Source organism: Erpetoichthys calabaricus, chromosome 8 (assembly GCF_900747795.2).
Source record: "Erpetoichthys calabaricus chromosome 8, fErpCal1.3, whole genome shotgun sequence".
Classification (NCBI taxonomy): domain Eukaryota; kingdom Metazoa; phylum Chordata; class Cladistia; order Polypteriformes; family Polypteridae; genus Erpetoichthys; species Erpetoichthys calabaricus.
The window spans coordinates 73,369,019-73,395,909 of NC_041401.2; the positions used below are offsets into that span (position 1 = coordinate 73,369,019).

Here is a 26,891-nt window from a genome sequence, read left to right on the forward strand (position 1 = left end):
AGTTCACAACATAATCATCTAGGGTGATCTCTCAAATTGAATTGTAATGACTAGGCACATTGTGCTAGTTGTCTCCACTATACAATCTGTGCCAATATGTAACTTATCTTCTTGAATAAAAGCATACTGAAAATATTTTTGCAAGCTTTCTAGTTTACTGCATGTTCACCCACCTTACAGAGCTGAAAAAACTGCTGGTGTAGTTTGAATAACTGATTGAAATACAACAGCTTTTGAATACTGTAGTGCCGCTTTCTTTCCTACACTGGGAAAGTGCTAATGTTGACATTCATTTTTGAATAAAAAAATAATACTCAGGGTATATTATAGTCTTCTCTTTTTCCCGACGCTTTCTTTCCTACACTGGGAAAGTGCTAATGTTGACATTCATTTTTGAATTAAAAAATAATACTCAGGGTATAGTCTTCTCTTTTTACCTACACTTACTTTTCTCAAGACATTTGGACAGAAAGGAATCACGAGGACATTCAATGCCAAAATTAATTGTTTAGTTCAGATGGGATTGATTTGTATGTTTTTAAAAAGAAATGTACTCTTATTTTGGCAATTAAAGGGTTGTATACTACACCTTGGTACTACACCTTATATCCATATAAGGTAATACATCTACCTAATGTAACCTTGAATACATTAAACTCTTCTTTTATATTCAGGCTCTTTTGTGGAATAAAGCAGTTGTCAACTGTATTTGTCTCCAGACTCTCGTTATTTTCTACTGTGAATGCTGCCCTGCACTGAGTTACTTACCCGAGACACAACAAAGTGGTACAACACATTACGTATGTTTATGTTAGGAAGATTATCATTTGCACAAACTAACAGATTCACTGTGTTGCATTTGGAAGTTTCATGTTTAATTTTGCTGTCAACTTGTATGGCCATAATTCCTGATTGATTAATATGTATTTATGACATATATATTACAACTCTACTTTGGCAAAATTCTTGTTAGAAGTATCAATTAAAACAGAATTGTTATTAACTGGGAAGTAAAGTTGAGTAACATAATATTCGTGAATTGTGGATAGTCACAACACTGTCCAGTGACCTCCAGTCAAGTAGTGGAACTATATCTCCAGCTACTGTGTCATAGTACTTAGCAACAAGTCAGAATATCAATTAAGATTTTATCTTAAGTCATGGGGGAAGCTCAGATGTGTGGAAGCCTTGACAACCAATGAGTGCTCAACTAGAAGTACAATGTATACAATACAGTCACAAGAAGAGATGAAAAATGAGCGTTTGGTACCACAAGAGAGACTCAGCTGTCTGATGTCTTGTGTTTGTTACACCACGACAGAATGAAAATGGAAAAAGACAGACAGAGACTGCAGCAGAATTTAACATAAGAGAAAATATTTGTACAGCCACTGGTGCTTTCAAATCGCACATTAATTTGGAAATTTGAAACTGTTGAGAAATTGTGCGGGAGCCATTAAATGCTTCATACTCTAAGATTTCTAGCTATGTAATATGATATCCTCAAAGCAATGAGATCCAGCATCTACAATTGGTAAGTGTGACATGCTCTCAAATGTGCACAATGTGATGCTGGCCTTAGATGGTCAATCTTAATATCAAAAAAAAGATAAAATACTTTACATATAAATTATAACTATTATGCTTGAGCTATATAGTTTAGACACAAAAGTATCAGCCCAAAGTACAGAATATCACTTTATTTTTCTGTAGTTCTGACTTTAAATGTTTCTTTTAAAAAAGAAAAAAACATTGGCGATCCTAAATTGTCCCTAGTGTGTGTGTGCCCTGCGATGGGCTGGCGCCCTGCCCGGGGTTTGTTTCCTGCCTTGCGCCCTGTGTTGGCTGGGAGTGGCTCCAGCAGACCCCCGTGACCCTGTAGTTAGGATATACCGGGTTGGATAATGGATGGATAGATGAATATTCTGATCTTTAACATTGTATGTCACAGTTTCAGGTGATCATATATAATGGAAAAAATAAAGCAACTTAAAGGATGAAATTCCTGAAATAAAATACGTACATCATGTTTTCAACCCACTAACAATTATCCCAACTTAATATACTTTATGCTACCTCCATTTTCTATCTGCACTGTGGATGCTGCTGTTGATCAAAAGTCATTTTGTTACTCCACTACTGATTGAGCCTGCATAGTCCAGGTTAGGGTTGAAGCCTATGTCTGCAGAATCGGGGCCAGGGCAGGAAATTATTTTGGAAGGAGCACCAGGCTATCAAACAGCACAATGAACACACATGCATATCAATAATTCAGTGTGAAAACCATCTTATTATTACATCTTTGGAAAAGTTTTTGCAGACAAAGGAAGAATGTGTTACTAACACAAAGACAGCACATAGACCAGGATTTAAATGAGTTGGCAGTAGTTTCTTTCAGAACTGCAGGTATAGTTGTGCAAAGTTTTTGAAGTATAGTTATTTCAGAATTCATGCTTTTTCAATTTTTCTAGTCTCTAAGTTGCTTCAGGTCTACAGACTCTTACCCAAATCCAAAGGGGAAAGGGAACAGAAAATGCTAAAATTAAAAATCTGCAGTCACGGCTCTTTGGGAACAGTAAATAAATGATCACACCAAGTAAACTATGGTCTCAGTACTCACATGAATTATCAGAGAGCATAAAAATGCATGTGCAGTAAAACTCAAAAATAAAATCCGACATTCTTTGCTTTACCATTGTATTTATCTTTTCACCTAAAATCTAAATTCCTTTAGTTTATAAAACAGTACTTTTTACTTCAAGTTTTTATCTTAAACTGCACTAAAATACAACTTTACTGAAACTTTTAATAAAACCATTTCTTATACTAAGTAAAACAGATAAATAGAAATTTCAATTTGTTAATTTACTTTCTTGCATGTCTAATATAAGTTGCTAATTGAAAATATTTAAAAGTGACAGATCCCTCAATATCAACCCCCCCCCCCCCCCCCCAATCTGGAAAACAATCAAACCTAAAAAGAGTTCATGTTAGGTAATTTAATAAATATATTTTTCACAAAAAAGGTAAATCACAAATTGGAGAGAAACACAGGAGTTTATCTCTAGGGTTTTCTTCTACAACTGAAACAACAGTGTGTTACTCCCAAATTATATATAATTTCAGCAACTACAAATCCCAGAATTAACCCCGAATCTAACAGGGGAAAGGAAATTAAAGGGAGTTCTTTCCTGTACTGAGAGATTTACCTGGTACATGTCCTGCCCGTTCCAAAGGCACAAGGAAAAGCATAAAAAATAATAGCTTCCATCAGGTAATGATTGATGCAGACTGCTTATTAACAAATGTTATGTGCAAATTTGATGGGCTTTGATTAGCAAATATTTTAAAATTGAATCCAACTTTAGGGCGTATTTTATATATATATATATATATATATATATATATATATATATACATATACACACACACACACACACATATACACGCACAATATGTAATTAAATTACTGACAAGATGGTCTGGGCACTTAATACTAAAAGTAAAAAATTTACCAAGTATCAATTTAGAAAGGTGTACACACACTGTACATACACAGAGTAAACTCCAAAGTATACAGATAATTTTATGCTTTTATAAGCTTTATTTCTGTTCTGTGGATCTGAAATGAATATATGACAATGTGGTTACAGTAGAGAATGTCGGAGAGCCTTTCATTTGTATAACATGAATATCTGTAAAAATACACTACAGGTTTAAAGCAGTCTTCCCAATTTTATTGTAACATACAGCTGGCCTCACTGAATTACTGAAGCATAAATAGAACTTCCAATGTGTAGTCTAAAATTTAGGTAAGCATTTTAAGTTTAACGGCACCACAAACATAACACAAGTAAAGCTGGCAGTCTAGTGATAAGTGAACCAGAAAAAGTCTACTTGGATACAGTTTTTTAAAAAATAGCATTATTCTTTAATGATTTTCTGGCATTTGGTACAATTTTTTTTTTTTTTTTTTTTTACCTCTGCCATATAAACAGGAAAATAGATGCATGGACTCTAATCCTTGAATTAAAACTAAAATCCACACTCATATACTGACATCACTTACAATGGATTAGGAATGTGTGGTAGAAAATCATCATTGTGCGCCTAAGACAAACAGTAGTTCATGAAAACACAGCTCACTGGACCTTTAAGAAGATGCCATGTTTAATTTCCACTATATAGAGGCACAAAGCCTCTGTGCCAACACAACAGGATGGGTGCTATGTTAAAGTAAACAAAAAAAATATATACCTGAAACTGTACCTGCTGAACAGAGCGAGAACAAATAATCATATGATAGACTTATAGGGTCAATACTGAAACACATACAGAGTGAAGTCAGGTTCTTGCCTGCATGTGTTAATTACACAAGCAACACAATGCAGTGCCATATCAGCAGTGCCAATGCAAAATGAGGGAAAAAATGCACTCTCTTCTTATAACATTATAACCTTTGTTTGCATAAATTATTGCAATGTGAAACTGACACAGCTATGCTTTGTGTCTAAAGTCTTGTTCATTTTGCACATACTGGATGATTTAGTGTTAAATGTGTAAATAAAACACTGAGACTATAAACAGGCTGTGTGTACATTCAAGGAAAACAACCAGAAAATGACAAAGTCAAAAGAAAAAATCTCAGTTGTATCAGAGTTATTAGGTGGTGATTCAAGTCTGTAAGTGTAAAATAGTTTCTATATCCAAAACTATACCCCAGCCAAAGAGGGCTCCAACATGGCACAAAGCAATGTCCCAAAAAAACTGCTAATGCAAACACAACAAATAATCCAATTATTCTTAATTAACCCCTTAACCGCCCTCTGCCGGATATATCCGGCACCGTTGTTTTATTGCTAACGCCATTCTGCCGGAATTATCCGGCACATTTGCCTGTGGTTATATGAATGCCTGGCAAGTAGTATAACTGACGGTTTGGCGTGGGTATTATTACTACGTTGTATTTCGACAAGTCTGTGGTTGTTTTGGCCGGTCATGTGACGTGATTCGCATGTAACAGCTGTGAATATGGCGAAACGTAAACTGACTTCAAGTGAGGCTTTGCAGGCGATTTTGGACAGTTCTGATCATGATTGTAGCAGTTCTGAAGAAGATTTTAGTGACAGTGATGAGCAGCAACGTGCGCTGCATGATACTGTGAATGAAGAGGCATCAGATGACGGCGCTGAGTGGGTGTATCCCCAGCATGTCAGCTGGGCTGCTGCCCGTGGTGAACTACCTTTTCTGCATTCGTTTGAGGGAACGTGTGGCTTTATTGTTGATGTAAACAATTACACTGCTGAGCAGTTTTATGAGCTGTTTGTGTCACCTGATTTCATCAGACATTTTGTTCATCAGACAAATCTGTATGCAGCACAGTTTATTGAGAAAAATCCCAATTTACCTCCACATTCCCGTGTTCGTGCTTGGTTTGACACTGATGAAAACGAAATGAAAAAATTCATTGGGATTTTGATGTTGATGGGAATAATCAGAAAACCAGATATTGAGATGTACTGGTCTACAGATCCTATGTATGCAACACCTATTTTTGCAGCTGTCATGACACGTAACCGATTCTCTTTGCTGCTGAAATTCTTTCATTTGATTGACAACTGAAACGAGCCAGATAAGAAAGATCCGAACCGCGACCACTTGTTCAAGCTACGTCCTTTGATTGATCATTTATTTGAAGCATTTCAGTTGCCCTACATGCCAGGACCGTCAGTTGCAGTTGATGAAAGTTTATTGTCGTGGAAGGGCCGCTTACAGTTTCGACAGTATCTACCATTGAAAAGGGCACGGTTTGGTATCAAGATGTTTTGCTTAGCTGAGAATTCAGGTTACATTTATAGATTTCGTGTATACACTGGCAACTTGCACAACATTTAGTGGTCAATACTGCTTGAATAAATGTAAAAAATGTAAAAAAAATGTAAAAAAGTAAAAAAACGAAAATTGTTCAGATTTTGCCTGGCGTGGGGAATATTTAGGGAGTTGGCGGTTAAAGGGTTAACTAAGACAATCGCCTTAACTGAAACCAAACTATGTATTCCACATGTTCACGCTAATTCCAGAGATCAAGCTCTCAACAAGGATAGAAAACAGACACAACTTGGAGCTGGCAGAGCATCACCAGAAATGATTGCAAGTATAAGCCAAAGTCCACAGTCCACAGATTTGTAACCATCCTGAATAATGAATTTTACATAATATGTATGTCTTTTTGGTATTGTATTGGGGGGGGCAGTTTTGTAGCTGTTATACTTTTATAATATAGTTTTTTTTACAAAACTATTTAGTCTATTAAAGTAACAAATATTCTCCACGTGAACCCAACAGTCACTATCATTTCAGATTTAAAGTGCAAGAACACACATTCTGTACTGTACCAAACATTTCTTAGTTTACTTTTGGAGATCACTGTACACATACAACACGAGGAAAATTAATTAATACAAACATACATAAAATATATACACACACACACACACACATTCTGACCAAAAAAAAAAATTCAGGCTTTAGCAAACGTTACATATTACATTCAAGGCGTAAATAACAGCCAACACAAAATTCAAGATTCCATTGCCAGATTAAAGTTAATTTTTAATTAGTTTAGGAAGTATACAAACAATGTGTTCTGTGCATGGAATCATATAGTTTGTACAGTTTCCTGTGGCACATTTGACCAACCACTTAGCAAGTGCTCTTCCAGATGAGTAAAGGTCCAAAGATGGTGTAGCAAATGCTTCAGATGGTAGCTCTGAATGTTCCAAATATATTCTCTGCTCTACAATCATAGCTGGTCAAAAAGGCACTGCCTTAAAGAAAAAAGGTTCCAAGCAGACCTGCCACATAATGGGTAAAGACTGATTTATGCTTTCCACACTGTGTCTCAGAAGCAAACTACTCTTAAAGAGTATGTTGCAACTGTCTGTGTTGCTGTTAACTTACATAGCCACATGAAGGAACATAACATAAAAATTATCATTATTCTTACAATTCTAACAATTTCAACAGAGTGTTTCATCTTTTCCTACTTTTTGCTATTTAACTGTCATTTTGTTGTCATGACCATCAAGAATGTTGAACTCTACCTGAGTCCATACCTTAGAAATGGGTATGGTATAAAATTGTAGTATTTTATTTATGACATACGAATGTCATCTTTTTGTCATTTTTGCACCCTCTTTGGCAATTTATAAACTCATTTTATTGGTACTTATGCATTACTTCTATGTTCCTATAGACTGTGTAAACTGCTGAAATGAAAATGTGTTCATTTTTAATCACAGTATTTGTGCTTATTTTGGTATTCAAAAGTGTAAAAGTGAATGAATCATATGCATATTTCAGTCTGCAAGAAACTATTATATTAAGTAGTTTGGGATGCTAAAAACTAAGATAGTTGGAGTAACTAGGGGCTGAATAATAATAAATCTAGAATTCTCCACGTGAACAAACTTCTGTAATCAAACAGAAAGCAGAGAACCATGAACCCCTCTACTATGGATTTGCTTCTTCAGTCACACCAAAATCCTTGTATTCTTTGTTGACTGAATAGCCCTAAGCTGAAATTACGCATCACATTAGACTACAATATTCACATATGTGGTGTGGGCTGCTTGCCCTTGTAATGACTGGCTAAGGCTCATTTGCTCATAAAGTTAAAAGGACTTTTTCTCCACTGCTTAATTAAACAACTTTTATTAGTACTTGGACAACTCAATAGTATTTGTTGTTTTCTGGAATAATGCATGATGAATCACTTCTAAGCATGCACACACAAGATGCTATCAGCAGCAAGCTGCCAACTTCTTTTCAAAATAATGTAATAATAAATGTGAAATAACACAATATTGAGTGAATAAGCTTCCATAACTTTGACCAAAATGTTGTGTAAATATACTGTGGTGTTTCTAGCAGATTCCATCCTGCTTAACATGCAAGCTGCAGTGAAAGGTGATTTGTAAAATACAGATGTGCACGAAATGTGATAAAAGCAAGCAGAACTGGGCCAAATGGTGGTGTCCTATAATATCATTATGACCATGGCATAACAACCATTATTTATGTTGTCTATATCTGAAAATCAAGTGGTCATCAGCCAAGGAAGACAACAAATTTATCACTATTGAGCAATCAAACATCCACAGGTAGACAAATGCACCCCAAGGTCAAAGACCACACTATTATCACCTTTATGTAGGTCCAAGATATCATAAGGATAAGCACAACAGAAACCCTAAACTAATTTACCATGTAAGTTTTCAAGTACAATTAAACAGTTTCCAAGTAAATATGTATTTTTTTGGTCAGAGTGTGAACATAACATGCATACACATATATAGATGTTAGCACAACTACATCAAAATAAACCTGTCTACATGAAAAAATAAGTGAAAGTTCTTTCCATACCAAAAAAGTCAAAAAGGCTCATTTCTGCTGTTGGCACTTTACCATAACAACTTAGTCTCAATATTACAATTTAAACCTGATTATTTTTTAGTCTGGAATTAACCATCATCTTTTTATTTAACATATATTCTACATATAAAAAGAAAATGTGTGTATAAATACAGTAAGATTTAAGGTGGCTATGCTATGCATTAATGAACTAACTCTAACTGTGATCTTTTTAAAAGAATAAAAACACACAAACGAAATAAAAACACACAAACGAAAGTGTTTGAAAAAATATTGAACAAATATGCACTTTTCTTATCTCCACATACCTTCAAGAAATTCTTAACTCTCTCAGGGTCATAGCAATTGCTTTCTCTGCAAATTCGTTCAACTTCTTTGATTTGACCAGTCTTGCAGGCTGCCTGGATGTATTTGAAGTGAACTTCTGGATCCTGGCTAAAGTTGACAATAGAGCCCAGGAAGTAAAACAGACCTAAAACAACAATTATAAAATAGTATTCTGTTAATGCCAACTGATCTAATGATCAATTGTTCCTCACTTTTTTCAATAAAGTGCTTAATTAACAGCCCAAGATGCACCAAGCTGAGTTACACTTTATAGATGAAACAAACCATTAAAAATAGAAACTTAAATTAAGACAGCTTGAGTAACTTTAGATGGATGTCTTTCAACATTTGTTGTATTTTATGAAATATTGGCCTTAAAGGAATACTCCACCCAAATATATTTATGTTATATGCCCTATGTAGATTGTAGTGATAACAAAAATAAATTCAAGTCACATGGAACTGCATTTTTTGATTAAAGGTTTGCCTTTCATCATGCACTGGTGGAGAGTCTTATCAATTCAAAATTTCTGCCTCATGTGACTTGCATTTCCTATTTATGATGTGTGTTGACTTTTCCCAAATTAACTATTTAACAATAATTTAGAAAAACATGTATGACTTTGGACATCTGGAGCATACAACTGGACTATGCAACACAAGTAACATTTTGCATGGATATTTTTCCACATCGTTTGCTGATGTACAGTATTAGTCACCATTGGCTTGTATCATTTTTTTCTATACTCTATTCTGTATGAAAGCTGAGATTTTGTTTTCTCAGCCATCACTTCAAACTTTTTTGGCTGGAGTATTCCTTTAAACTTTTCTTTAAACTTGGGCTTTAACATGAACAGCTACTCTCTGGGAGAAATATTTATTCAAAGTTTGACTAAAAATTGAATATTGATAATTAATTGCATGTAAAGATTTTTTTTTTTAAACAAAACCCAAAATTACTCTTTATTTATGATCAATAGATATCAATAAAAATAGTGTATCAAAAGAATGAAAGATGGGGTCAACTGTATATATTCACCTTCAAAACTCTTAAATGATTCAAACAGCTCAATGAGAGACTGTGTAGACAGCTGTTCGTGGTATTTAGATGCAACTTGTACACAGATCTGAAGATTCTGACGAATATTAGCAGACAGCATAGCTCTTAAGCACTCAAGAGAGTCCTCAACGGATAATGACCCAAAGAAGTTCACCAGCCACTGGGATACAAGCAAAGAAAATGCAACTTATATTAGTAGACACAAAATTACAATATAATGCTGACAACTGGTAAAATTATTAAAAACACTAATACCTCAGGATTAAGTAAATGAGTGTGAACAACAGCTCGTTTGATATCATAGAGGTCTGTGTAGTGCTCCAGTGCTCTTTGCAGCAAACCAGCCTTTTCACACAATTGAGCGATGTGGGCTCGGTCATAATGGGTGAACATCTGATTACCAAGAATGGCATCTGCTACCTGAAAGCAAAAAAATATATATGCTGATGTAGTGTGTTCTAAAAAATAGAAGTATAAAAAATACTATGAACACATCTCACCATATAAAATGATTATGTTCTGAAATTAATGTCTGTTAACAGGAATTCAGAGACAGAGTGAAGAGCTCACATTTTTTAAAATGCTGTCTCTTCACATAGTTTACCAGAATAAGATTAGGAAATTAAGAATAGCATTTAATATGTTAAAAAAGACCATCTTTTCTGCATAATATGATCAGTAAATGACATTTTATTGATGATAGGAAATATTTTCAAGGGTCAATTCTTGTCCCCACTGACAGAAAGCCAGGGTCATTTCATAAAAGAATATGGAGATTCCCGAAAAATTTACAAAACATTTGACACTTTCAGAACAACGACAACATCTATTTAGTCTCATCAATATGAGAAAAAAATACAAATTAAGCAGTGTACAGATAAAGCTCTCTTTCTTATATGAAAAAGTCAAATCCTAAGCAATACATTGATTTGATCAAAATAAAGATATTTTTCATATAATTCAGTGGTACTTCAGACCATCTACAGCCAACAGTCACTTGCACGTGCCTCCCTGCATTACATATACCACATTTATTTTACTAATAGAGCATAATTTAGGGCAGCGCAGTGGCACAGTGGTAGCGCTGCAATCTCGCAGTTAGGAGACCCGGGTTCGCTTCCCAGGTCTTCCCTGCGTGGAGTTTGCAGGTTCTCCCCATGTCTGCGTGGGTTTCCTTCCACAGTCCAAAGACATGCAGGTTAAATGCATTGGTGATTCTAAATTGTTCCTAGTGTGTGGTGGGTGTGTGTGCCCTGCCCGGGGTTTGTTTCCTGCCCTGTGTTGGCTGGGATTGGCTCCAGCAGACCCCCGTGACCCTGTAGTTAGGATACAGCGGGTTGGATAATGGATGGATGGATGGATGGATGGAGTGTAATTTTTTTTTTAAAAATCTAATCTGGTGCTGGATTTGCATCCTAAAGCTCAGCTCCTGATCCACAATAAGCCTTTGGCCATGAGGACAGCATAACAGAGGCCAGTCTGACAACAGAGATGCAGCAGAAGCAGAAGGTACCACCAGCCACATGGAATTAATGAACATGTAGACTCTCCAAAGTTGAAACCAAAGTAAATTTAAAAGAGATGTACAAAGTGACCAATAAAGGTTGGATTGGGGAAGGACATAGTTTAAAGAAGAGTTGAGCAAGAGAGCATTAGAAAATTGGTAAAACATTGACATAAACAGGCCAATCAGCCCAAAAAAGCTAACACTATCCACTTAATTACGTCAAGATAAGAGCAAGTCTAATTTTGAAGGTACATAAAGTCCTACTGCCTACCACACTATTAGGTAACTTATTCCATGTGCCTATTGTTCTCTGTATGCAAGAAAAACATCCTAATATTTGTGCAAAATTTAACCTTAATAAGCTTCTGTGTCTCCATGTAACAGTCTTGGTCTACTGTAATAATTCTAATTAGAATTTTAAAACACTTCAATCATGTCACTTCTAATCTCCTTTTGCTGAAGCGGAAAAGGTTCTTTTAACCTTTCATCATGACTCATCCCCTGTAGGCCTGAAAATAGAAAAAGTCCACAGAAGAGAGACTAGGGTAACACTGCTATGTCTTTTTTGTAGCCTGGAGACTAAAACTGCACACACTACTGCTGGTGCAGCCTCACTAATGAATTATAAAGCTTCCTTTGCACATCCTGGAACCTAACATTCTGTTAGCCTTCTTAATGGCTTAACACTGTCTAGAAGGTTATAGTTAACAAATCCACTATGGTTTCTAAATCCTTCTTATAAGCAGTACTTTTAATTTCAGATCTTCTGATGTGTACTCAAATCAAATGGTTTTTTTTTTTTTTTTACTTCCTACACGTAATACTTTAAATTTTCTTAATTACATTTCATCTATAACAAACCTGCCCAAGCCTGAATGTATGCTGTCAAAGTCTCTCTATAATGGTTCAGTAGATCCTAGATTATCTGCCAATCCAACTAGCTTGGTATCATTTGCAAATTTAACCAACTTGTTTTTTATACTCCTATCCAAATGATTTATATGTATTAAAAATTAATACATCTCTTAATATCAACCAATTCTGATAAGGTTCCTTGCACCATAACCCTCTGTTTACTTTATTTCAGCCAGTTCTACACCCATCTACACATAGTACACTGAACTCCCACCTCTTTTAGTTTGATTCTCGACCACTCATGAGGGACCTTATCAATTGCTTTCTGAAAGTCAAGATTAACATCATATGCACCACTTTGATCATATCCTTTTGTTGCTTCCTTATAAAATGCCAACATGTTAGTAAAGCATGACCTCCCTCCTCTGAACCCATGCAGACTACTCACAAACACTCCGCTCAATATTTCCTTACTTTACCTGTGATGCAAGTTAAGCTTACTGGCCTATTGTCGAATCAAACTTTTTATACAGGGTGGGGCAGAAATAACTCCCACATTTCAAAAAATCACTGTGGGGTCCCCAAAGCAGGTAGAGGGGTGCTGTCTGTTCCGTTAGGTAGGGTACACAATAAAGTTTTCAGTCTTCACCATGCTGTGGTCGGGTGAGCATCAAGGCTTTGTAGTGGAGGCTTTTTTCAAAAATGGCGAATCTGTAACTGTGACGCAGAGGGTGTATCGCACGCGGTTCCGTTTACGTGCTAATGAAAGTGTTCCAGACCAGAAAACGATTTTGCTGTGGGTTCAAAGAGTAAGGGCAACAGGATCTGCACTGAAGGGGGTACCTCAAGGCAGAGGTTTTCAAACATCGTCCTCAGTCCTTGGACCAACTAAAGGAGGCCATTCAAGAAGAAACTGAAGAAATTTCGTCCGACATGCTAGTGAGAGTGATGGAAAACTTCCAAGAACGGCTCCAAATGTATATCAGCCGTCAAGGCCACCATTTGGACGATATAGTTTTTAAAACTTAAAGTAAAAAAACTTTTTTATATCTACATTTGGGAAATAAAAAGTTTTTGGTGATACCTCGTACCATTTTTTTTCAATCCCCCTTTGAAATGTGGGAGTTATTTCTGCCCCACTCTGTATAACAGGATAATATTTGACAATTTGTGGTGCTTAGGAATTTCCTCAGTGCTCCATGACTTCCTAAAAATATACATTAAGGATTTATATATGTACTCACTATGCTCCTAAAGCAATCAAGGATAAATGCTATCTAGTCCTACTGATCAGCTAGATTTCAGCCTATTTTTCTAAACAAGTACTTCTCCCTCTGGGAGGTTATCCACTCTCCTTACATGTAATAACTTGAGCCAAATACAAGTTTAGGGAATTTGCTATTTATTTCACTGTCTGTATATTTTAATTCTCTCTTACTACTTTTAATACATTTAACCTTCTTGACTTATTATTTTACTACTAAATACGGAAATCTCCTTGGATCGTATTTTGCAATATCCATCTGCAACTGCCTTTGAGCTTCCATTATATCCTTCTTAATGGTAATCTTTAATTTCCTATTAATTTTAAATTTTAGGATGTACCTGTCCTGCATTACATGTAAAACATTTAAAAACCTCTTCACAGCTACTAAGCTGTTTCCACACTTAAAAGCTTATCCCAGTTTATCTCTTTAAGACGTTGCTTCATCTGTTTAACATTTAACCTGCCAAAGTTAAACTTAACAGTGTTAGTCTATGCATCTGTCTTCTTCCAAAATACTGAGAATTGTATTATATTAAGGCGACATCATCCTAGTGGTTCAACCACCTCTGCAATTTGAATTCTATCCTGGTTATTACAATATACATTTGCCCCTGCACTGATGCTTTAACATACCACGTTAAACAGTCACTGATTACATGTAAAAACTCCTGCTCTTGTACTCCCCCTATTTGCAAGATCAGTCCAGTTAAAATTTGGGTAGTTGAAGCCCCCCATTTATCATTCCGCTCTAAACTTGCCTTATAAATTTATTAAAAACATGAGTATTAAAATGACTGACTGTGGGTTTGGGGTCCATAATACTCCTAAAATAAGTCTCTTATCCCTAATAATTTCCAGCCAGCTCCAGATGTCATTAAGACTTTTTTAGAAATTTCTAAAGAAACTATGTAAATGGTTATGTTATGAATTACTTTATATGCTCGAGTATGAGCGGAAACATTTTTGATTCCAAAATAGATCCAAAAATTGAGTTTGTGTTATCCGCAGGGCAGAGATCAAATTTTTTTTTTTTTTTTTTTACATTTTAACTGTCTTTAAGCCTATCAAAAGGTCTTGAAATCATTATTCTTATGGAAAATAATATCAATGAGGGGTACATGTTACAGAATCGTATCTGAAACATAATTCTCTTACTGTAACTCATTTCCCAGATACATAAATAACGAAAGTTTTCATTATATACCCTGCTTTTACCAATAACTGAATTAATCCAACAGTCACCAGTGCACATAAAATATTTGATAGGATGTACAACAGTATCTGTAAAGAATGTCTAATCGCAGAGCAGTCTTTCTGTAAGAGCACAAGCTCAATATAAAACATACTGTAAGAGATTTCAGAGCTGAGGAACACCTACAAAGATATCCCCACAACACTCCAAAGGAATACAGCATTGAAATTAGGAACACCGAGGGCTTGAAATGAACTGTTATGTACTGCTATGGCATACCGGCATCTCCCGCTATAACCTTGAAGGGGACGCCCCAAAACTCCAGACTGTCTGATCTAATGTACATATATCATAGTACCTAAAACTCTTATGAAGCACTCTATTAAGACATCATGTAAAATTTGCAAAGGAAATCAAAAGGACCACCAAGAAGCTGACAAAAACAAAGTACTGGTACTTGTTTGGTTCCACTTCAGCCATTGCTGAAGATTAATGTTTAAATACAGTATTTGATATTGCATAATTTTCTATTTCATATATTACACAAAATAAACATTTCCATGTAGTGCTTGTCTTTTTTCTATGGCATTAATTTAGTGCCATGCTATACTTTATTTAAAATGTAACTATAAAATGTGTTTCATATTTTTGAAATGGCGTTTTCATGTACCATCATCTAAGTCCACTTAGGTTCACTTGGTAAGGGCGCCAGTCCATCACAGGGTGAATATACGTATACATGCACATGTGTGGCCATAAGCACTTGACCTGCCTATGCTCCAGTTGGAAAATCGAAAGAGATGTAATCAACTCCATCATAAATTTTGTAAGTTGCCTTGGATAAAGGTGTCAGCCAAGTAAGTAAATGTAAACATACACACAAACAGGACAATTGTTGCTAATCAACCTAACCTGTATACAGTGCATCCGGAAAGTATTCACAGCACATCACTTTTTCCACATTATGTTATGTTACAGCCTCATTCCAAAATGGATTAATTTTTTTCCTCAGAATTCTACACACAACACCCCATAATGACAATGTGAAAAAAGTTTATTTGAGGTTTTTGCAAATTTATTAAAAATAAAAAAAACTGACAAATCATATGTACATAAGTATTCACAGCCTTTGCTCAATACTTTGTCGATGCACCTTTGGCAGCAATTACAGCCTCAAGTCTTTTTGAATATGATGCCACAAGCTTGGCACACCTATCCTTGGCCAGTTTCGCCCATTCCTCTTTGCAGCACCTCTCAAGCTCCGTCAGGTTGGATGGGAAGCGTCGGTGCACAGCCATTTTAAGATCTCTCCAGAGATGTTCAATCGGATTCAAGTCTGGGCTCTGGCTGGGCCACTCAAGGACATTCACAGAGTTGTCCTGAAGCCACTCCTTTGATATCTTGGCTGTGTGCTTAGGGTCGTTATCCTGCTGAAAAATGAACCGTCACCCCAGTCTGAGGTCAAGAGCGCTCTGGAGCAGGTTTTCATCCAGGATGTCTCTGTACATTGCTGCAGTCATCTTTCCCTTTATCATGACTACCAGTTCCTGCCGCTGAAAAACATCCCCACAGCATGATGCTGCCACCACCATGTTTCACTGTAAGGATGGTATTGGCCTGGTGATGAGCGGTGCCTGGTTTCCTCCAAACGTGATGCCTGGCATTCACACCAAAGAGTTCAATCTTTGTCTCATCAGACCAGAGAATTTTCTTTTTCATGGTCTGAGAGTCCTTCAGGTGCCTTTTGGCAAACTCCAGGCGAGCTGCCATGTGCCTTTTACTAAGGAGTGGCTTCCATCTGGCCACTCTACCATACAGACCCATTTGGTGGATTGCTGCAGAGATGATTGTCCTTCTGCAAGGTTCTCCTCTCTCCACAGAGGACCTCTGGAGCTCTGACAGAGTGACCATCGGGTTCTTGGTCACCTCCCTGACTAAGGCCCTTCTCCCCCGATCGTTCAGTTTAGATGGCCGACCAGCTCTAGAAAGAGTCCTGGTGGTTTCAAACTTCTTCAATTTATGGATGATGGAGGCCACTGTGCTCATTGGGACCTGCAAAGCAGCAGAAATTTTTCTCTAACCTTCCCCAGATTTGTGCCTCGAGACAATCCTGTCTCGAAGGTCTACAGACAATTCCTTTGACTTCATGCTTGGTTTGTGCTCTTACATGAACTGTCAACTGTGGGACCTTATATAGACAGGTGTGTGCCTTTCCAAATGATGTCCAATCAACTGAATTTACCACAGGTGGACTCCAATTAAGCTGCAGAAACATCAAGAATGATCAGGGGAAACAGGATGCACCGGAGCTCAATTCTGAGCTTCATGGCAAAGGCTGTGAATACTTATGTACATGTGCTCTCTCAGTTTTTTTATTTTTAATAAATTTGCAAAAACCTCAAGTAAACTTTTTTCACGTTGTCATTATGGGGTGTTGTATGTAGAATTCTGAGGAAAAAAATGAATTTAATCCATTTTGGAATAAGGCTGTAACATAGCAAAATGTGGAAAAAGTGATGCACTGTGAATACTTTCCAGATGCACTGTATCTTTGGAAGGGGGAGGAAAACAGAGAATACAGAGAAAACTCATGAAGACATGAGGAGGACATGCAGAGAGGACCCACAAAATGGTCCCTGGTCTCCTAAGTGCAAGACAACAGCACTATCATTGTGCCACTCCGTAAAATTACCTACCATACTAAGTCCATTAAACCTCCTAACGAGGAGGTCTAAGTTAGTACACAATTCTGTCCCCCTTCAAAAATTACGCTGCCCTTTGTCTTAGTTCTGATCCACTGCAGCAGAGTTTGCAGCTCAGGGTCACACTGCAACATCACTAAATCGAAAAGTTAGACTATTACTATAAATACTGAATATACTAAGACCAAATCAGCATGGCATCATCCCTTGCTCTTAGCACACTGCAACTGACCCAGACTCTTTTCTCTTTTTTTTTTTTTTGCATGTGGGGTAAATGATAGTTCACAGAAATGTGAAAAAGTGTATAAACACCACAAAAAAGCTAGAGACACAATTCATAAATGATGCTTATTAGATGACTTTGGAGCTAACATGGAAAGCTGCAGTTATAACTCACATAATTTACAAGCCAAAGAAACTTGTGCTCTTCAGTGACTGACAGACTAGAACAGTATTCTTGGAATTCCATCTTTCTTGCCGACATTCAACACAGAATTCATTTTAGCATAAATTTGTGCATATTTTGCATGTTTTAACAATATGAATGGATAACGAACATGTGGATTATGCAACACGAGTTACATAATTTTTATTATTCTTTAATCCATTAATTATCAAATTATTTCCCACTGTCCAGAACTAGTCACCACAGGATTCTGTTGAGTTTGAATCTTCAATATGTAATTTTTCCATGAACACATGAGGGTAAAAAAATTCTCGGTTACCACTACAATATACATGGGTAAGTAACATTTAAAAAAAAAAAAAAAAAAGTATTACTTCAATAGGTCTAAAGTATGGCTAGCAACTAAGACCAACTAGTCTGCAATCTTTGCTTGATTTTCCCATTAGTTGCAGGTGCGGGCTTGTGTACACAGGAGAGCTGATAACCAAATGAAGTACAATGCAGAATGTTGCAATGAAGAACAAGGAATATGCGAGTTTTGAGCCACACAAGCACAAAAGAAGTTTGTGTCTAATACCTCATATTTTACTTACCATAACAGAATGGAAAAAACAAAGGGCTGAGATTGTTGCTGAACTCACTGCAGCAGTTAACCCATTGCAAAGCACCACTCTGTCACGCAACATGCTATTGGCTATCATAAAAAGAGGCGAGCACACCTGTGTTTGAAGATCAGTGCTCAATCGGTAAATGTGACAAGTGCTGCTATTTTTACTCAATGTTACATGGTGCAGAGAAAGAAACTGGTGACTGCAATCAGTAAAACTGACATGCCCCACGAAAAGGTTGCATAATGTGACATCAGCTTAAACTTAAATCAACTCAGCAATCAGTAACATTGAAAGTAATGGACTTTTTTTTCAAACCAAGGTGGACAACATACATTAATCGGTTCAAAATATGTACAAAGTACAGTGAAATTTTTATTTGCCAGTGCTAATCAACATAAAATATGTCACCACTCTCTAGTGGGCAGAGTTGTGGCTCTGAGGCTAGGGATCTGTGCTGGCAATCAGTAGGTTGCCAGTTCAAATCCCATAAATGCCAGAAGTGACTCTATTCTGTCAGGCCCCTGAGCAAGGCCCTTAACCTGGAATTGCTCCGTCCTGGGTATGACACTAATCTGCATCCAGCCCTACAAGCAGGCCCTCCAACTTGCAGGGAAAACTTGGGGGTTGGTGACAGGATTGCTACTGCAGCCACTGTAAAAAAAAAAAAAAAAAAAATCTCACACTATTCAGTGTGATGCTGAGGTGTCACACCCGTTGCATGGCTGCACTTGGATTTCAATCTGGGTGGTTTGCCATGTGGTGGGTGTGACAAAGTGCAGTAATCAGCGCATGCTCCCAACCTTCTTCCTTCCTCCTTCTTCTAGTGCTATGATTAACAAGCATAACTAACTTACCTCAAAACTTCCTTACTTTAGGGGAGAAAAAAAAAAAAGACTTCTCTGATAGCAAGGTTACTTCTGTGCATTTCATGCATTTACTGAAAGGGATGTTTACAAATGTACATACCCGGATATTATGTTGGATATAACTTGGGAAAGTAGCGAGATTCTAGGATTAAAGTCCATAACAAGCAACTGAATATGTCCAGTATTTCTAAACATGACTTCCACCATTATGAATACTCTGCCTCAGTATTTTCACAAAAGTGGGATGTATCAAAATGTGTATTTCTGGAGTCTTCTACTTTATGTGCACTTGAGAGACACAGATTACATATGTACCCAAAACAGATCTTTTCTGACAAACTCATTTCTTAAGGCTTTTGTTCTGAACAAGCAATTTAAACTGTAGCCAAAGAAATTAACACAATATATATAGAAAAAAAAAAACAATTTATATTTAAACAATGAAACTCATACACGACATTACCGGTTAAAGAAAAGCACATTCAAGACAAAACAAAGGAAGCACCTCAAAGTAGTACTTAAGGAAAGTATCTTTAAGGCATTAAAATACATCTGAATGAACTTGAATAGTTTTCTCTTGTTTATTAACCTCCTTATGCTCCTATGTTCTTACATAACACTCCCAAAAATGCATCCTCCAATGAGCATAACCCTTTATTTGTGAGTCATGATGAGGAGTTATTTAGACTAATAGGTAGAAAGTATTTTTTGCATAAAATTTAAAAAACTTTCTAAGGGCTATATACATAAACCCATGTTATTTGTACAACTATAGTGGTCGAGTTAAATTATCAAAGCAGTATTGCAAATTCAATATAGTTATGACTAAATCAACATTAGACACAGACAAATCAAAAACTAATAGGGAGAGCTCAAACGTAAAAAAAATATATTGGATTTATATGTTCAAATATTGCTTTAGAAAGAAACACAATAGATCAACTTATGCTCATTTAACACATTCAGCTTTGAATAAACTGGTATTAGATCATAAAATAAAGAGAAACAAATGCAAAATTTGTATATTATTTAATACATGGCCCAAGAAGTACTTCTCATAATATCATTATTTTTCAATTAGTGCTTCTTGCTGTAACACAAGAAAAAGGAAGACGCATGCATCCAGTTCTCTCATTATTTCAAACAAACCACATGATGGCATAAGGAAAACCAAAACTGACACTATAAAAAATTAGACGTGTGTCTGCGCATATTAGCTCCTTCTTTCTTACACTGCATGTATTGTGATTTTTGTGAAACAGCTCTCTCTTGTAACTTTAGCTGTAATGGAGTTCATATTGTTTACAATAACAAGCATATGCAAAACTAAGTTTGCTGTACTAGGGTCAGTCAATATTACACTGCTCAGAGTTCACTTAAATACAATCAATATATGAAAAATAGTTATAGCAAGTATTTTAAATATAATCACAATATATGAAATATATTATTATAGCAAGTATTTTCTCTTATCCATGACACACATGCAAACACAGATTCTCTTATTCTTATTTAATAAAATAAATAATACTGCTATAAACATTTAAACATGCATTTTTCTTTAATTTGTCAATATGACCTTTTTATGGAAAGCTCATTAGGTTTTGTGAATGTCTGTGACTAAGACCTTAAAAAATGTCTAATGATATATTAGAAACCTACCCCTTCCCCATTCCTTAATATACCACTACAGTATATCTCTACTATAACTACCTTACACACTGTAATATACTAATACAAGTACTACACCACCATCAAACTAATTCATGCCACATTTTCTGACCAGTTATTTAAAAGAAAAAAATATTATTGCTAATAAACAAAAATGGGAAAAATAAAATAATTTACTGTCACATACCTGTGGAGCATGCATAAGGTTCATCTCTAACAGGCGGGTTTGAAGTGGACCTTCAGATGGACGATTGTTTTTTAAAGCATCAAGTAAGAAAGAAGTGCACTGCTGAATCAGGTTGTATTCCATGAAAACATCAACTATCTAAGAAAATGAAAAGCAAATAAAGTTTATCTTCATATTTTCCATCACATTGCATAAAGTGCCATCCCATCAATCCATTTTATAATCAATTTAATCAAGATCACAAGGATTCAGAAACACTGTCCCCAACAACTTCTGATCAGTTACTGGGAATATGTAACATGAACCAATAAGAAATGTAAAATTACACCAGCACTGCAAAAAGCCAGATGAAAATTAACATTCAATTTTCAAAATTATACAGTGATTAAGGTGACAAGCACAAATGTTCTGAATATAACACATAGCCTAACGAATCCTACCTTCATTGGTTATGAGTGTCATTAGCATCTAAATTATGAAACCTCAAGAATCAAGTCTTTATACTTTGAGAAATACTATCAGTTTAGAGTTATAAAGGTTATATTGTGTTTAAAGCAAGACCAACACTACCACACTTTCATTTAAAAAGAGTTTTTAGACTAAAACGATCGCTGCCTACACTGAAGTTTTCACATCATTTTCAATAGGATTCTTGTCCATACTGAAACACCAAAAATGCATATGATGCAGACCTTTGCCTACACTGGGCATGCACACATCAGCAGCAAACTCCTTGAAGAGTCTGTGTTAGTGCTGGGCAGTATGACCAAAATTCTGTATCACGGTATTTTTCGAAATTATACTGGTTTCACGGTATTCAATGGTAATTTTTTCCCATGCAGGAGTGGATGTTAACCACATTTTCCACTGCAATTATTGCAGTAGACTGGCTAAAAATAACCTATTCCACTGTCATGAGAATTGTACATTGTACAAAAAAAAAAAAAACATTTTAATGTGCACACAAGTATTAATACAGGTTTGCATGGCGCCATAAAGTGATAGTTTTCAAGAAATTACGAGAATAAAGTCAACATGTCGATTTTAATCTTGACAAACGGCGAGAATAAAGTATAAATGTCGAGAATAAAGTCAACATGTCGTCACACTATTACACAGTACCCAGGTACATTACACTGTATTGAAAAAAAATAAACAAGTACAACTTGGCTTGCAGTATTATCCAGTAGTATAGAAACAGTATTCACAGATTTGAACATAATGGTCCACATCCGACCTTTTAAAATCAAAGTATCTCCAGGCAACGGACGTGACTACTTTTTTTCGGCAAAAGTTCTTCTATGTCATCATGTTCAACTTTATCGTCTGCTACAGCTTCAGTTTCAGAATGTTCTCTGTCCATTTTCACCGCGCATACCTCCACTACCTCATGTACTCCGCTGCATGCCTATTTAGCAGTGTAGCAGTGAAAAAGAGCCCCTGCGCAACACCTCCAGTAATGCATGTACAGGTAGTCCCCAGGTTACGGACACCCGATATGTGCCTCATTAACTGCCGTTCCGTCATCTTTGGCCGGAGGACACTGCAAGTTGTGGCTGGAGGGGTGCGATTTTCCTGCTCGCGCAGTGTAGTGTCCCTCGGGCGGCTCCCAGCGGCAAGCGAGCGGTGACCCGTGGTCCATAGTCACTGGGGCCACAGCTATCACTCGTGTGCAGGATGGAGGCTTAATGGGGTGGTTCGCTGTCCTCCCACTACGCCGCCGCAGCTACTGCTCTTGACTGGACGCAGGCTGGATGGAGCGGTGTAGGGCGTTTCACTGCCCGCCCACTACACACAGCTCCCGCCGAATCATTTTTGGGGGGCGGCTGGTAATGCTGCAAGCGGTGACCCGGTTTTGCCTGAACGGAGGCCACTGAGGGTGAACGGGGCGGCGGGGGTTAGCATTGTGGTGTGCTTCGGGTGGCTGCCTGTTGAATGGGGGCGGTGGTGGGCGATTCATTACATGCCTTTGGCCGCACTGTGATCGTTCTCAGTGGGCGGACGCACGCTGCAGGCTGCATACTGTAGTGGAGGTGACTGTGGGTGGGTGGTGAACCGCCCCTCGTTATTCCCATTCATTCTCAATAGCAAGCCTGCTTGTACTGTTACGTACATAATAGGAAGTTGTCTCTTGTCAGTACACCAACAACAGGGTAGTGTGGCAAAAACGTACACAAATATATGCGATTTTAAATGAAAATACATTCGTGTGGACAAGGCCAAAATATTCATAATACTTTGAACAATTAAAAGCTGCTTTGTTTATTTTGAATTCTTATGATGCTGATGTAACAAGCAAAGTGACACTCACCTGCGTGATGTCTGCCAGAGGTTCTTCATCTTGCACTAACATCTGGGAAAATTGCAAGCCTTGCTCTGGACTTATCCTCATAACATTACGCAGCAAGAAAATCCAGTCAGGAGTATATCCAACCTAAAGTAAATCATAAAATACATACTTGGGGGAAGAAAAACTTACAAATTTTCAAATTACTATAAACAATCAATAAAAATCATACAAAATAAATGGATGGAGTGTTAAAAGAAAATCTACATTACTAAATTTTTCTTTACCTTTTTTGCATAAAGGACAATTTTTTGGAACTGTCCAGTTTCAGCAAAGCACTGGATAACTTTGTTGGGAACATTTGCTCTGAGATAGACACTAAGAGCAAGAGTTGGGTCTACAGATTTCACAAGATCACCAAGTTCTTCTGAGCATTCCAACTGCCAAAAAAAAAAATCCGTGAAGATATTTTAGCAAAATGTTAAAAATCTTTCATAGTAATGTAAAATTCTTTGTGTACCTAGAAGAGTGCTATAGAAATAAATATAATTAATTACATTATGGTTGCTACTCACTTTACCCTAAACCCAGTCAGAAATGTATTATTTTTCTCCACTGCACATTGACAGGCAAAACTTGCATTTTAATATGCATAGTTAGGCATTATGTAGAGTTTGCCATGTAGTAATAAAGAGACAAACAGTAACTACAATACTGTACATGCAAATGTAAATGAAAAAATATAAATGATAAGATTCAGCATGACATCAATATCAATTAGAAAACTAAACACTTCAAATCATAATGGGAAAATACTGAACCTAAATATTCTAAACAATTTTTTATTAATATGAGTTTAACAATTAAGATTTAAAATGGCTAACCCAAGCAAATGCCTTAGTTAACGCACATATCATAGGGCCAATTACTCACTTTGTCTTCTTTCAGCCATTTTTCCAGCAGCTGCTTTCGACCCTGCTGAAGAACTGGACGGCAGAGTTCTAGAGACTCAAATTTATTTAGCTGTCCCTGATCAAGCAAGATTCCAAAGTACTGAAGCAAAGGTGAAGTCTGTCCAGGCTGTGCAGGGACACTTTGGAAACGTCTAATAGTATCAGGAGTGCGAAGTATTCCCTACATATATAAATACATACTGTTAGACGCACACATAATTGTTTATAAAGGTCTCTCAAATTAACTATGAGCCTCTGGGCAGAAACACTGCTGAAGTTCATGAGGAGGGAGAGGCATATCATGCACATTAGAAAAAGTGAGAAGATGTTAATACAGTACAAATTAATTATTCTACGAGCAATACTGTTCTACAAGGAGGGAAAAAAAGAAACAGTAGTAGTGTGAGGGAAGCATGCTAAAGATCTGGGCTGAAGTACAAATGCTATCATCAATGAAAACACTGTGGTATACATTATCATCAACTGCTATCAAAAATAGCATATTGTTCATTAGAAAAACATGCGCAAAAGATTGTTCAGTATGAAATCCTGGCAATATATAATTATAAAAGTGACTTCTTTTTATTCTGCTGGAAAAGGAATGGCTTGGTCTAAGATTTTTTTTTTTTTTTTTTTTTTTTAAATGTGCATAATTTTTGCATTAATTGATTGAATAAATGCTACTTTATCCCTGTGACCACCGCAAGGATTTGGTACATCATATTATGGGATGCAAAAGGCAATCTTGACTTTAGAAAAAATAAATATTAAAAGTATTTCTCAGTGCAAGCAAACTTAATAAAAGAATTAAAGAGAGTTGCCAAACAAAGCATGGTTGGAATAGAATTAGATTTTTTTTATTTATTTATTTTTTAAATACGGCATCTGTTATGCCATAATCCACAACTGCTACTACATAAAATAAAGACTGACTGGCTAATTTTTTTCAGTCAACCTTATTATTGCGTTAAAGATTAAACGTTTAAAGTTAAAGACAACAAAATAATAAATCATATAATAAGAACTGGTCTAAGTATCACTGGAGAAGGGGATTACAGTTGATATTTTTATATTCCTTTTCCAAAGAAAACCAGTTCATATTCTTTGAGATTTTCCTTGCAGAAAGGTTGATAATAGATTTTTAGCTTACCAATTACAAACTATATTTATACCTTTGGTGCATTTGCTGCCACTTTAGCTGCCTCAGAATAGTTTCCCTGGGCAAAGAGGTTGTTAAACTTGCGGGCAAATAGTTCCTCAGCCCCAGCCAAGTTGTTTCGGACAGCCATGCGGAGTGCAAGGTCTGGATTCTGCAGCACATTAGTAATATAAGGTATAATATTCTCCTCTTCTACACATACAGACAAGACCTGTACGAAATAATGGAGTTAAAAGTCAGATCACACAACAAAGCTAAAGAATATAGTACAAATGTATTGAAATTAATTTGCTTGGGTAAAAAAAAAAAAAGCACTCCAGATGTTAAAAATAACGCACACAGCAATTTATGAGGACATTACTTCAAACTATCTATACCATTCCAAAAAAAATTCAAGAGATTAGTACAGAATGCAAAGGGACATGTTCCTACTGATGGGTGGTTAAGAAAACAACATTTTCACTTACTACTTATTAAGCTGGTAGAAAAAAACATTTTTTAATCTTAAAAAGGAACAAAATAGTGGAGATACCATAATTGAGCAGTGGCTCCCAATTTCAGTCCTGGGGACCCCTCTGTGATAGGCCATATCACAGGACACTTGGAGACAAAATAATAACTTAACTATAGCCACTGAAATTACTGTACATATTCACTTATATTCATGTTTTGCTGTGAGGCACCTATCACACAAGCTGATGACCCACAGAAACTTCTTGAGTTGTGACTTTGGGTCTGTCAGATCTCTTCCAGTTTCCAATTGCCTTTGGACTGTGTAGGACACCATACTCACTGACACTGATTTTTTAATTTCTTAAATGAAAGGTCTACATTTCTAAGGGTAACAATGCTCTGTCTTAACTAAAGTATTAATTGTTTTCTTGCCATTATCACTGGAATATTGTTCAAGCAGTAGTTTAGATGAAGTAGTAACTGTTTTAAGACAGAGAAGGTTTTTAAGTATTCAGCATAAATTGGGTTACCGGTGCAAATTGTTTGCTTCAACTTAGAAGGCTTAATGTACTTTAATTGCTGCAGAATATCTGCAAGGTTATAACCTATTAGGTGTTCTCTGAAGAAGGCCCATTTATATACTATTCTGATATTTCTTTATTTTTCAATTTTTGCCAACCTAAACTCTAGGATACCTTTATTGCAAACCTTTTCACCATTTTAGATAATTCATTGCATCATTCAAACTGATTAAATCTAAAGAAAAACTGGAAAAACTATGGTGTTCTAAAACCTTTAACCGATAAAGTGCATATTAATTCTGTATCATTGCAGAGAACTGCACAGGATTTGAAATGCATGACACTAGGATACAGAAATGCTTTCTTTTTATTTCTGTGCCTTGACCTTATATTACTGATCTGTTTGGCAATGTTACAGATGCCCAAAATTTGAA

At 36.3% G+C, this 26,891-nt stretch overlaps 1 protein-coding gene across 2 annotated transcripts in view; it reads right to left on the minus strand.

Moving 5' to 3' along the window:
* LOC114655660 (clathrin heavy chain 1) overlaps positions 1 to 26,891 on the minus strand; it is a 188,272-nt gene that overhangs the window by 38,501 nt on the left and 122,880 nt on the right. For both annotated transcript variants that reach the window (XM_051931312.1, XM_051931311.1), the window contains exons 7-14: positions 25,497 to 25,694; positions 24,305 to 24,505; positions 23,659 to 23,811; positions 23,396 to 23,518; positions 21,085 to 21,222; positions 10,076 to 10,240; positions 9,800 to 9,980; positions 8,742 to 8,905 (exon numbers count right to left, since the gene is read on the minus strand). In XM_051931312.1, coding sequence (XP_051787272.1) covers positions 8,742 to 8,905; positions 9,800 to 9,980; positions 10,076 to 10,240; positions 21,085 to 21,222; positions 23,396 to 23,518; positions 23,659 to 23,811; positions 24,305 to 24,505; positions 25,497 to 25,694 — 1,323 coding nt within the window. The remainder of the gene's footprint in view (positions 1 to 8,741; positions 8,906 to 9,799; positions 9,981 to 10,075; positions 10,241 to 21,084; positions 21,223 to 23,395; positions 23,519 to 23,658; positions 23,812 to 24,304; positions 24,506 to 25,496; positions 25,695 to 26,891) is intronic.